The sequence below is a fragment of the Epinephelus moara genome, chromosome 23, assembly GCF_006386435.1.
Source record: "Epinephelus moara isolate mb chromosome 23, YSFRI_EMoa_1.0, whole genome shotgun sequence".
Classification (NCBI taxonomy): Eukaryota; Metazoa; Chordata; class Actinopteri; order Perciformes; family Serranidae; genus Epinephelus; species Epinephelus moara.
In genome coordinates this window covers 5,840,474-5,854,384 of record NC_065528.1, presented here as the reverse complement: position 1 = coordinate 5,854,384, position 13,911 = coordinate 5,840,474, and the positions used below count along the sequence as shown (strand labels likewise).

Below are 13,911 nucleotides of genomic sequence, written 5' to 3'. Positions count from 1 at the left end.
TTCTTGGAATCCCTGCTTTTTAATATCTAAAATAGTCGAGAGTTTGGAGTTCGTGGTTTTTTAAAGACCAATGAGAAAAAAATCATTTCTCTTTGTTTTGTCCAGACAGTGACAGCAGCACTGAGATGAGCGCTGATTAATTTCCCTGAAGCCAACTTCTCCTGATTTCTAATGCACAGAAACAACAGCGTTGGAGTCTAAATGAAAAGACGTGTAATTAGCGACTTTTCCCAGGGAGTGATGACTAGACAGCCGACATTACTTTCTGGAAAGGAATCTCTGGTTTGACGTTACATATTTTTGAGTAACGAGCCCGACGCTGACGAGCGGTTGTGCGTCTTGGAGAGGGCAGGGACGCCGGAGACGCGCAACGGCAGCAGCGCAGTCTTGTTGGAGCCACCGGTTGAGATCATTCAACACTCCGAGCGCTGACTGACTGAACGGATTGTGGGATACAGATCGACGACCTCCACCTACCTGAAATCATTTTCCTAATCAAACGATGGACATCCTCCTCGGCCCCCTTAATAGCCACGAAAGCGTCGGATGAGTGAAATCGGAGATGCTGCGCACCTCGGCCAAAATCCTGGAGCTTTTTTGAACAGGACTGTGGGTGTGTGCGCGTCGGGCTCGCCGTTACCTCCGGACTGCACTCGCCAACTTCCCCCGCTTTCCATCAAGTCATGTCTGATACAGAGCGATGGGCAAGTTTGACGACAACGAGAGGATAATCCTCAACGTCGGGGGCACCAGGCACGAAACCTACAAAACCACCCTGAAGACCCTGCCGGGGACGCGCCTGGCCCTGCTTGCCTCCGACTCGGACATCGACTCCGTGCTGGATCAGCTGCAACAAGTCCCCGGCTTCATCGAGTACAACGCGCGGACCAACGAGTACTTCTTCGACCGCCACCCGGGTGTTTTCGCCTACGTGCTCAACTACTACCGCACCGGGAAACTCCACTGCCCGGCGGATGTGTGCGGACCGCTGTTCGAGGAGGAGCTGTCCTTCTGGGGCATCGATGAGACGGACGTGGAGCCCTGCTGCTGGATGACATACCGGCAGCACCGGGACGCGGAGGAGGCTCTGGACGTGTTCGAGCTCAACGTGGACAACGGAGAGGATGACGACGAGATAGGGAAGAGGCTCGGCATTGAGGATGTTGCTGCCGACGGTAATGTCAGCTTGTGGAGGAAGTGGCAGCCGGTGGTCTGGAATCTATTCGAGGATCCCTACTCCTCCAGGGCGGCGAGGGTAAGGGCGCACCGCTGCGTCTGGGGCTCTCCAAATATACACAATAACCCCACTTTACACCTCACTCCCCACCTTTTCTCCTTCATTCACAGTAACATGCCCATACAGACAAGTTATTTCAACACAAAATCTCCCACAAAGGGGCGAAGAAAGTCATTTCTAAGTTTATCATAAAGTCTCAAAAACTTGCATTCCTCTAAAAAGTGAGATGTTTTGGAGTGGTGTGAGACCATTTCTTTCCAACATTTTATACTGTATGAATTATACTGATATAATGAATGTCTCTGCTGAACTAATCTGCCTTATTAAGACTCATTTCAAGATGCTAAATTTGTTTAAGAGCCTGATTTGGGAACAGGTGTAATTATCACATAAAAAAAGCAGATTTTTTCCACTTGTCACAAGCAAACAAGGTGTTAACACTCTGTCAGGATGGATATTCATAGCAGCAGTGTATTTTAGGTGTGTAGGCCTGTGCCAAACAGAGGCTATCCTACATTTGTTGCAATCTGATGCTGTTTATTTCAGCCACGCATCCTATATCTGTGCTACTCTGTTGTTCCTGTTGCAAGGGTTTTGTTTATTGGGTTACAGCTCTAGAAGTGTCTTTTCATCACTCACAATGTGTTAGTTATTCGCTTACATCTCATTCAGAACTGCTCGATTTATGATAAACACAAAAGAAATGTGTGGGACTTTTATCTTTCCAAATGAGTGCATTGGCTCATGCAGGGATTAGGAGAGGTGTAAACTTAAAGGCCACATGTGGCATCTTTGTCTTTCCCTTCTGATCATTAGGGTTTTTTGGTTATAAATAATTTAGAATTTTGAAGTTTTATCTGGATAGAGTGCAGTTCAAAAGCATACATGCTGAGATTTGACATCCATGTCGACAAAACTGATCCTGTGTATTTTGTGTCCTTTTGAATCTTCAACACCAGGAGGTTCGTTATTAGAAAAATTACGCTGCACAAACATAATATATTCTCAGATATTATAAATCAATAAATCAGTTGTTCATCAAACATTTTTTAAATACTTAAAATCCAGAGCATTGAATGGACTTTACATCAGCATATTAAAGATTGTCTGCAACAGTTGTCTCTAAAGACCAGTCACTTTTCACTATCAGTGAAGGACAGGGGCTCTGCTAAGCTGGCCGCAGGCTTCTGGTGAATTCTGGGTAATGGACAGCAAATCGATCCCTCATTGGCAGGCTGACGTGTTACAGGAGTGAATGACTGCTGGCTGTGATGTCATGTTTTGTGAATGGAAATTAATGCAAAACAGCCACACACACGTCTTCATGACATCACAGGCAGAATGCCATTGCAACCAGTAATACAAACGCATAACAGCTGAAGCTAAAATCTTTAATTAAAGTTCAGGTTTGACAGGTGAGGGTTGTTTTCTTTTCCTATATTTTTCTCTCTGGTGTTGATATCAGCAGTCACTGGCAAAGTACCTGCTGTGACACCACTGGGGTGTGGCTAGAGGTGACATTGCTTGAAAGTTTCAACCCCTAGAGGGCAGCGCTGCAGCAGCTTTCTGCTGTATATTTGATTAAATGTTAAGTATTTTACCTTTTGAGGGCAAATATACTAAAAGTAAAAGCAATTCAATTTGAATATTGATATTTTGCAGTGATAAATTTGACAAGTTTGAATCAAAAAGCAAATCATTTCTTGAATGTCCAGCTTTACTCTTAGTATTGGCAATTTCTGAAACCTCAAACAGCATTTAAAGATCCACTGTGTAGGATGTAGAGGCATCTATCGGCAGAAATGGAATATATAATCATAATAATGTTTTCATTAGTTTATAATCCCCTCAAACTAATTACCTTAAAATAATTTCAATAAACAGGTCCTCTACCATGGAGTTCGCCATGTTGTTTCTGCAGTAGTCCACAATAGACAAACCAAACACCAACTACAGATAGAGCCATTTGCATTTTCACATCGGCCACTGTGGTACATGCTTGGCACATGTTTCAGTTTGATGCCTCTAAATCCTACACACTGGACCTTCAAAGGATTAGTTATACATTTTGATAAATATGCTCACTGTATTTACTTTCTTGCTGCGAGTTAGATGAAAAATCGGAAGTGCTAGTTGGTGGACTTTGTTCCCTTTAGACAGAGCAAGGTTAACTGCTTCCGGTGCTTCCAGTCTTGATGTTAAGCGCTAACCAGCTGCTAGCTGGAACTAACAGCTTAATTTACCGGACAGACATGAGAGTGATCCATCCTTTCACGAAACTCAGCAAGAAAGCAAATTAGAGCACTTCCCAGAATGTGGAGTTATTCCTTTAAACCATTTAAGGATGTTATAACTCTCGACTTAAACCAGATAGATAAAACTTTCTGCAAGTAGCAGTGCTTTAAGGGTCATGTCAGACCAACAACAATGCTGTGATAAAAAATGCTCACAGAAGGCTCTAGGAAGTAAAAGCAGTGTTGTACTGCAGACAGAGTTGAGCCTGGATTTACTTTAGCCACAGCATAATGCAATTTTGTTCAGCAACACACTGTGTTCAATATGTGGACATACCAGTTAGAATACTTTGTAGTGTGTCCCTTACCATTGTGCTAATATACTGTTTAAGAGAAAATATTAACCGCTGTGAAGCAGGCTGATGTTTGACCACCTGTACCTTGTAGCAACTTCCACCAGTGCAGCCTTTTGGCTTGTTTTCCCAGAATGCTCCTGACAGTCTTAAAGCATCCCAAATCAGATACAGGCCTGGGAAACTTTAATCTGACTATCACACTCGAAGCTTTAGAGTAAAATGATCTACTTCTGAGCTGATTTCTGAATTCTTCCCCGAAGCTGATATTAGCCCATTATATTAGTCTTAACTTCAAGTTCAGGGTAGGCTTCCCTTCAGCATTTCCTTTGAAAGGATCCAGTCTCTATTGACTGTGAAATGGGCTATTATAAAACCATGTGTAGCCATGATTTGAATGTTATTTCAGAGACTTTAAGTGGCAAAAACAGTTCTTGGAAAGAACTGCGTTAAAGTTTTTTTTATGTTTCACAATCACACAGAAGTATTTGGACAAAGAATATCAGTACAAATTGTCAGACATTTTTAATTCTTTGTCTCCCCACTAGCTGCTATCATGAACTACTATTTTATGCAGTCATCACATTGTACGTCTATCATGCTGTGTGGTCTACAGTGTCACACAATCATGAAGGTTGCCTTTCTGAGTTTTTTCTGCATTTGTTCTACAGCAGTGCTTAATCCAGTGGATGTATAAGTTCCTCACTGTTAAATCTCTATCATTTGAATATATAATCTAATAATACACATTATAACCTGTCATTCTTTGATTAAGAGGAATCAAATTAAACCCTGATCAAGCTGTTTATCTACACCAGTAGACTTTTCCTCATACCATAAATAGTTAAAAAAAAAAGTGTAGCAAATTTAGCAACATCATTTCTCCTCTTCATCGTCTACAGAAAGCTGTTTGAACAGGACTACAAGCACTTTTATATGACATGCGGATGTTTGAGGAAGGGAAGCAGTTAGAAGATGGCTGTTCATTATACAGTATGTGTTTTTGTAGTTGTGCTGGGATAGGACATCTTTGATATACTACATATTTTAAGATGAAGTGAACTGACCTTTAAACTATCCCCTTTGTTAAAGATACAATCCAGAATGAGTGTTATTCCCTGTAAAATGTTACATGTAAGGGCCTTCTCTTGATGGGAATTTGTTTAAATTGGTGGGTCTTTGTAAATTAAAGAGTAATGTTTAGACTTGGGGCTGGTTGCACCAACAGGGCTTACACCTGGCCTTAAGCTAAGTTGGTTGTAACTTTGTGTTCTAAGTCCGACCTAAAAGTTACACTGGTTTCACCATAGGCTTAAGCCTTCTTTTAGTTAAGGCCAGGCACGAATCTTATGCCTCGTCAGGAGCAGGCACAGTCAAAATCTCAGCTGTTTCTATACATCAGCATCCTGATAGAACACAAGTGCCACAAGCCAACTTGCAAACTCCTTTCATGTTAACTGTGGCACTATATAAATAAAACTGACTTCACTTAAAATAATAATTTGAGGTATGAAGCTAAACTGAATGAATGTTTATCCTGCATTAGTAACAGCATTCCCAGAATTCCTGCGATGAGTTGGTGATAGGTATCAGTGATCAGTTGGGCTTGTTGATTCAATCGGTTCATGATTTTTCATTCCTGTCTCCCATCTCGACGTCTCCCTCTTGAGGAGAGGTTGGGCTAGAGGAGTGTCTGTGTGTCATATGGTGAGGGTGGTATTGGCATTGCCCGTGCCCTGTATCACTTTGTCTTCCTCTCGCAATCCGTCTGTAAACTCTTAGTAAGGATGAGGGCAGGGATTTGTCTTTAATGTGTGAAGGGAATACTGATAAAGGATGTGTACTTTATAGTTCGAATACTTGCAGAGGGTAGTACTTCAACTTGATTTTACACCCAAATATCATTCCCAAAGCTACATTTGAGGTTATATTAACATTACATCACAGTTAGCTTTACAGCCACAGCATGAAATCCTTAATTTTTAAAGAGAAACTGGAGATGACCACAGAAGTCTGTCAGATCTGTTGTTCCTTGTATTCTTCCACCAAATTTAATTGGTAAGTTCTTGGAAATGTTTTTGGCGATTGCGCTGCTGACGGAGAAACTAGCAGGGATGTCTCAGAGGTAAATATTGAGTTAGTTTCAGTAATGCTTCATTGGCAGAAGGGAGTTGATGGAGCCAAATGCTTGTGTTTACAACACGCATACATCTGTCTCCCTGCACCAACACTCACCCAGTATGCACACAGAGAAATTAAGTTACGCCACATTTCCCTGCCACCAATACCACACAGAAGCATTTGTTTCTATAAGTGCCTTCAAATGGTGATGATGCTCCACCCGCAGCCATGTTAGGCCTCAGTTTGGTGCCATGGGTGCAGCATGCATGGAGATGCTGCTCCTTCTTGATGCCTTGTTTCCTCTCTTATTAAAGGACAGCTGGCTTTTGGTTAACCTTTTAGCACAACTCATACACAGAGGAGGGCTCAGTGTATGTGTGTGTGAGAGAAAGAGAGGTTTTGAGCATGAAAGCAAGTGTGTGTCTAAACCCTCGGGGGCACTAATCCACCCCCTGACAAGGCGTTAGGAGAGAGTAATGTGGAATTATCCTCCATGGAAATGAAAGGTGTGATTTCAGCCAGGCAGCCCGTGCCAGTGCAGGGTTCAGCGTTAATGTTGTTTTTCACCTGCCTTGTCAGGCAGTGGGTTAGATATCTACTCGACCAAAGTTGTTTTTATTTGCCCCTATACAATTTGTTTTATTTATTAGTGGTTATCAAATAACAGCCAAGTCTAAAGTTAATTGTCATGTTTGACTGTTATTTAAGTAAACGAATCAGAATAAGAACACAGTGTGTCATAGATGTGAAGCAACAAACATTCTTGCATGTCGAAAATGGTATGACAATCTCCTGTCCTTCTCCCCAAAGATAGATAGGGGTAAAATTATTTTGTTATGGTCATCTACAGTAGTTATTTCCATATAAACACACAATTCAAATGATTAGGAAATAAATGACAGTTTTAGTCAAATATTAGCTCTGATTAACACATTTTGCCTTCAAACGACTGGATTTATTTGAGTTTCCACCCAAAACAAAATGTTACAAGACAACCTTTGAAAGAAGAACATTGTTTTGTTACGATCAACAATGATTGTTGATCTTGAAGAAGGCCTGAAGGCCGAAACATCATCTTAGTAAAAGAGAAATGAGAAACTCAGAGCAACCGCAGTTAGCTGTTAGCACCGTTATTTATCCAAGCAGGATGCGTCCATTATTCTTTCCAACCCACTTAGATGAAACCATGCCCACCTCTGCATGATGAAAGCTTCCAGATGTCAAGGCCTAATGATTGGCCGCGAGCGCCATTGAAAGAAACTGCTGCTAGTTAGCTGGCCCACCCATGGATTTACCCCACAGTCCCACTTTCTCACTCCCCCTGGCAAGTTTGCTGTTGAGGCATCTGGGGGCGGTCTAGCCACTGAAGGTCCATCTCTGTGAAATACGACAGCTACAGTGGCTTGGAAAATAGTGGTATGGATAGTTTCAGGGAAACTTTGCTGATTTTCCACCAGCTGTGTGTCATTGCAATGTGGGCACTATGTGCAGGCATGAGGATGAGTGGGGAGCTTCGGGCACCCGTGGCACAGGGGGAAGCCAGACACTGTTCATCTGCACACACTGCACACACTGCCCACACTGCGATGACAGACAGTTTCCCTTTAACGGCTGTGGCAACTTGAATTTAGCCAGCGACCGTTAGTAAAAACAGAAACACAGTGGAGGTATACGTGTGTAAACAAGACGCATAGATACATAAAGGAGGTAAACAGGTATCGAAACCCAATGTCCTGCCTCTAAGGAGAGGGATGAGAGGGGAAAGAGTTCCTCTGTGTTTTTTGGAATTAATGGTGTTAAAAGCCACTGATGAACTCAAGCTGTGTAGTACTACTAGTAGTTCTACTTGCAGCAGTAGGCTGGGAGCCAATCATCGGGCCTGTTGCTGGCAGCCCACTTTCAACATGCAAAAGTAGGCATGGTTTCATCTAAAGTGGGTTGGAAAAACGATGGACACAAGCAGGACTATGCTGCCCACCGACTGCTAGCAGCTTACATTTAGCTCTCCTGCCAATTTCCACATGGATTTTTTGTTCACATTGTAGCATTATCAGGGAAATATATTTGTCCAGTTCAGTTTGTTAAGAGATAGTTACATATGATTACATGAATAACATTCCCTTTTGTCACGAAAGCATTCCCAGAAATGTCTTTGTTCGTCCAATACATGTATGTAAATGTCCCCGTGACTGTGCGTGCCATTAGTGTCTGTAACTTTTTTTTTTTTTTTTTTTTGCCACTTGCCCGATCAGGCAAGTTGAGCTGCTGATGTACTCGCGGGCAGTCAGGCAGTCCTTATTGTTAAGCCCTGTGTGGAAAGCTCAGTCCTCTTACACAGGTCACCTTTGACCTTAACACCACAGAGGTGTCAGTGTTAACTGTAGGTTGTTCTTTAACAACAGTAGTGGTGTGGTGTTAACTAAAAGGATTATTCAGTGGATCATGTACATCTAAAACTGTGATCATCACAAGACAATCAATCACCAGCTTTGAGTCATCATTACATCATATGACTATGGCATGTGCTAAAGAGTTTGTGTTGGCCTAAAATAAGGTTGGCCAATTCTATTCTGTCAATAGCTGTGTAGTTTCCATTTTATACAGTACTTCATCAGAACGTCATTAGGACATTGTTTATAGCACTGAATCATTCGTTAGAATTAAAGTGTAAAAATTAATGTTAATTGGGGAAAATTAATGAAAGAAAACAATACATTAATAAAGAGATGTGCAGTTGTTTTTTTCCAAGTTTACTGTATCTACATTCAGGTGCCCTGTGGAGTTTTTGCAAAAGTTGTTTACATTCAGTGTTACTCACCAGAACACAGCGTGTCTGCTTGAGGTCTAACAATTGTACCAAAGTGGCTCAATGGGGAATCCCACATGCACAAGACAAACAAAATGGGGACCCTCTCATACGGTCAAAAACTCCACATGGAACCTTTGAATGGAAATTATGAATCACATTATGTGTTACATGTAACAGTCCCTCTAAGAGAAGTTAATCTGCAGTGCCTTAATGCTGATTCTTTCAAGTCTGATTTACCCAAATCTGTATGACTGAAAAAATAGACTAATTGGCTGTTTTTGCAAATGCACCCTATTGCATCATGCAACATAAATGAAAGAGGGTGGTGTTGCTCCCACAGCAAACAGAGCTGAGACTTTCAGAGTTTCTGATACTGGCTAATGGTAGCTGTGGTAAATTAACATCTCTTAATCTACTCTTGAAATAAACACATGCAGCACACTATCCAGGGAAGGTGGGCAAGCAAAAATGTCCTCTTTGCAACAGAAGGGACTGGGTTTATGGGAAATGTGGTCCTAATTTTGGAGGCAATAGCAGTAACAACAGGACAGAGCACCATTTCTGTCCATCATTGTCTCATTTGTTACAGTAATTACAGTATATCCCAACTAACATGACAATTCATTAACAGCATATTAACTGATGTCAGACCACAACTGTGTGTCCCACAAGTGGTCTGTTGCTTTCAGCAAGCTCCCTCATGAGTTTGTTTCTCCAGGTAAGCTGAAAAACCCAAAAGTCTGATCTGTGCCTTTAACCAACTCGTTCACGAGTGTTCATGTGCCAGCAGTCAGCGGTAGCAGGCGTGTTTCTCTGGGCTCCCCACGCTGTTTCTATTGTTGTAGCCATCCTGTTCTCTCTTCACTCTCAATGCTGCCTCTTTAATCTGCATGCAGTGTGTTTTAACAGCGGCTGTGTGTGGTGTGTTCACTTGTCTGTGTGAGACAGAAAGAGAGAGAGCTTCTTTTCCTCTATGTTTATGATCGTGTTTTTCTGAAATGAAAATAGTGAGACTATATGGCTGTGTGTGTGTGTGTGTGTGTGTTTGTAGATATATGTGTTCTCCTATGTGTTAATCTGTTTGTTTGTCCCTCTCGTATCTCTGTAGTTGGCCGTTGCTGGATTGGGATGGTAACAAAAAATAAAAACAGTAACACCACCTTTATCATTTCCCATGTCTGCACTCTGAAGCAGAGGTTCAACTGATGCCTGACTTTGTAGTCCTCCTCCCCAACACCTCAACCTCACCCACCCACCCACCCACGCATCCCCCCCCCACCCCCTCCCCTTATCCTCCCATGATCCCATCTGAGACTGCAGCTTGCTTTCTTCCACTTAAGAGGTTAAAAACCCAAACCGTCTGGGTGCCGCCTGCCGCACGCCTGAAGATACCAAAGCCAGGCTGCACGCTCAGCCTGCCTGTTGTCATGGCAACATCATCGCTCATCACCACGGCCTGTTTTCATTCAGATCCGTCCGGTCTGTGAAGCTGATTGATTTCAGAAACCTGCTCGACCATGAACCCTTATTGCTCAGTAACCCCTTGCGTGCTCGCTTGTTAGTTTTGAGGCAGCGATGCAAAAAAAGGGTGTTGGAGCATCACTAACACAACCAATCCATGTGTGCATGTCTCTAACTGCTTTCTTATTGCTGTCAGAGGTGATACATGGTGATGTGCTTTAGCATCTTTACTTTTTGTTCTTGTCCAACTCTAGCTACAGGTGTACACTGGCCTGCCCGCCTCATCAGAAAGCCCTGTTGAGTCATATAGTGCAGAGTCTGAAGTTGTAGGAGGCCAGGAAATGCGGCTGATCCGCAGCAAACAGACGGCACGGCCTCGCTGAGTAAATAGAGTCTGACGTGTAAACAGCAGCAGACCTGACGCTGGGTAGGAGAGAAGGGCAAATGGCTGCCCGAGTGTGGGCGGTGACGGCACGCCGCTGGGCATGTTTGTAGCCGCTGCCAGTCACGTTAATCTGCCCCGCCAATCATCATCCTGCGCTGCTTTGGTTGACTATAATAGCTTAGTGTAGAGGAGTAGTGCTGAGGGCTGCAGCTGTGGTAATTAGGAGGTTAGTGTGAGGATGACTTTCACATTTACACCTTTTTGTTGTATTATAGGTGTAATGTGAAATGTGTGCTTCTTTTTCAACAATTGATGGTGCATTTGTCGATAAATGCTTACCACTGTGGTGTTCATACACTGCAGTTTAAGTTTATCACCTGTTAGTAATAATGCTAGATGTCTTCTCTACTGGCAGTGCACTTTGGTCTCTTTAGTTAGTTTCATATTTGGTTAGCATACTGACCGCAGATAGATATACATGGCCTGTAACGATAAGTATTAGAGATGTCTAGACTATTTTCTCCTTTGCAATACTGATTATGATACCTGAACTTGTTTAATGGCTGATACAGAGCACCGATCCAATAACATCGCATTTTAAAAAAATAAAATAAAATCAACAGCTGTATTTAGGGCTGGGCGATACAGAATAAATATCCCGATATTTTGAAATCAATCTAAGGTAGACTATGAAAATACAAAATCAATAAGTGAACTACAGTTACAATAAAGTTAAATAAAGTAGCTACTCTCATAATAAAGTTAAAGTTGTAGTTGCTGTTGTAGTTAAGTTAAATGAATCAAAGCAGAACCACTATTATTATATTTGTAATTATTTGTATAAATAATTATTATAATTATTTTGAAACAAGTGTTGATGTTCTTGCTGTGAACTTGAAGCTTTCGGTCAACAGTTAGCTTTTAGCAGAAATTTAAACTGTTGCACCTTTAAATGTAAAGATTTATTCACTGTATGCTAGAAACAAACTTCACTTCCTCACACACTGTCGCTCAGGAGAAAATGATTTGGATGGGGGAACGAGCGTGTGTGATGTACTGTGATTGTGAGTCTTTTTCTTTGTGTGTGTGTCTGTGTGTTTGTGTGTGTGTCTGTTTGTGTGTCTGTGAGAGGGAAAGAGCCATTAGAGAGAGCCAGAGAACTAAAACACAGAGGTGAGTCTCATGCCAGGCCGCGATACATCAAGTCAAATCGACATACCATCCATCCCTAGCTGTATACTATGATTATTTTATGGCATTGCTCAGGTTAAATCTTAAAAACATGAACAAATATAGAATATAGAACACCAAAGACCTATCTTTTATTGTCTAATTTGACATTTTGGTAATAGCTGTTAACATTACACATTTTTACCAGAAATAAGTTCTTCACTGCTCTAAAATAGTAGTTTCCCATGGCTGCAGTAGCACAACCTGCTGTGTAAGCTATTGTTTAAGATCGGCAAAGAATTGATTTCTGGGAAAACTCGCATTTCATCTGGGTGTGAAATTACTTTGAAGTTTATTTACAAAATACATGGTATCAGATTATGGCATAGGCTCGCGAAGTCCCCCAGACCTGATCCAGCATTTTAGACAGTGTTAGTCATTTTCGATATTGGTATTGGAACAAGTCTAATTATGATGTTATTGACATTTTTTTCACAGCGCCAAAGCAGAATGAACAGAAAAGAAACTATGGTGAGAAACATTTTACTGTCATTTCTGGTCGAGTTCATTGCTTTTTGAAAAGTTGTACTTACATTATTATGCTATTATATCATCATTTTATCAGTGGCATAAAATGGTCTTAAAATGACAATGATGTTTTTTATCGTAATTATTTCTAGGACCATATATTATCTGTGACATCATCCATACATGTACGAGGAAAAGTTTTAAATTTCCCATGTGGGTGCTTTGGAAGATTCTCTAGCTACAAAATCCAAATGCAGTCAGAGGGGAGGAAGCCTGTGTACAAGTAAGCAGCAACCAACATGGCTGATACACCTGTCAATCAAAGAAACAATTATTATAACAGACTCTGTGTAAGCCTTATATTTCCTTCATGGAGCAGCGATTATTCATATTACCAACACATTAGACACAGGAGATATAAAGGTAACCACTGAGATCATAATTACACAGTCAGAGATACTTTGAAGTTCACAGTTCAGATCAAGCGAGACTATGACATTTTTAAAAGAATAAATAATACAATCCTCCTCCTGCATTTTAAAATGGTTAGCAGTGAAAAACAATGTTGCTTAATTCAGTACACTGAGGTTACATTTTAAGGTGTCAGTCTTACTTGGTCTGGTATGACCAGTAGCTTATGGTGGGAAATTTTGGCAAATGTGAGCAAACTTTAAGTATTGCTCTGTAATTAATGTCCTGTCTCTGACTTTATGACTGCTACTGACTAGTGCTACTATTACACAACATATTAGAATGTCACAGAAGTATTTCAATGGTTTTATCACAAAAGCAAAATGTAGCTCACAATGACACGTTTATTGTTTTCAGCTTGTGGTCCCATTCTGTTCGATCTCAGTCAGTCTGACTCAAGAGAGTTTGGAAGATAAACGGAAATTCAATTTGCTTCGCTATAATACCAGACTCGGTAATGCTGGACTATATTCTGAAATTGTGGCAATTACAGAATATAGTCCAGCATTACGGAGTCTGGTATTAAACAAATTTGATAGCAATTAAATTCCAGTTTATTACAATGTGGATATTAATCATCATTATATTTTTGGCCATGTTACTTCCTGAGATCTGGGAATGCCTCTGTCCTTGGTAAAAAATACCCAGATGAGACAAAGAACGCAAACAGTCAGATGATCAGATAGGTTGTAAACAATCCTCCAGTTAAGTCTGTTTGGCTAAACTAATACAGTTTTTCCATACGAATGGGTTGACTTTAGGGATGCACCGAATATTCGGTAACCGAATATATTCGGCCGAATATTGCAAAAAAACACACATTCGGTATTCGGTGGAATAAGTTAAAAGCAAGGCCGAATAATAGCGGTGTGTTTTGATAACGCAATCAAACAGCGTGCCGTGACGCGCGGAGTAAAATGTCGGCAGTGTGGCGATCCGTCCCTCACTGCACTCACATTTGCGATTAAAATAGGTTTGAGCGAGCAAAATAGGCTTAAATCATTCAGCACGCTGTGCGAGCAGCCTACAGATTTCAACCAGCAGCAGAAACGAAAGGCGAATCCCACCGATTGTGGGTTGAACGGGGGTCACAGACACAGACAGTAATGTATTCCTGTCAAATACGGCGGCCATTGGCTTAC

At 41.4% G+C, this 13,911-nt stretch overlaps 1 protein-coding gene across 2 annotated transcripts in view; it reads left to right on the top strand.

Moving 5' to 3' along the window:
* Positions 1–407: 407 nt before the first annotated feature.
* The window catches only part of kcnc2 (potassium voltage-gated channel, Shaw-related subfamily, member 2), a 125,430-nt gene continuing 111,926 nt past the window's right edge, over positions 408–13,911 (top strand). For both annotated transcript variants that reach the window (XM_050035985.1, XM_050035984.1), the window contains exon 1: positions 408–1,255. In XM_050035985.1, coding sequence (XP_049891942.1) covers positions 701–1,255 — 555 coding nt within the window. In that variant the 5' untranslated portion in view covers positions 408–700. The remainder of the gene's footprint in view (positions 1,256–13,911) is intronic.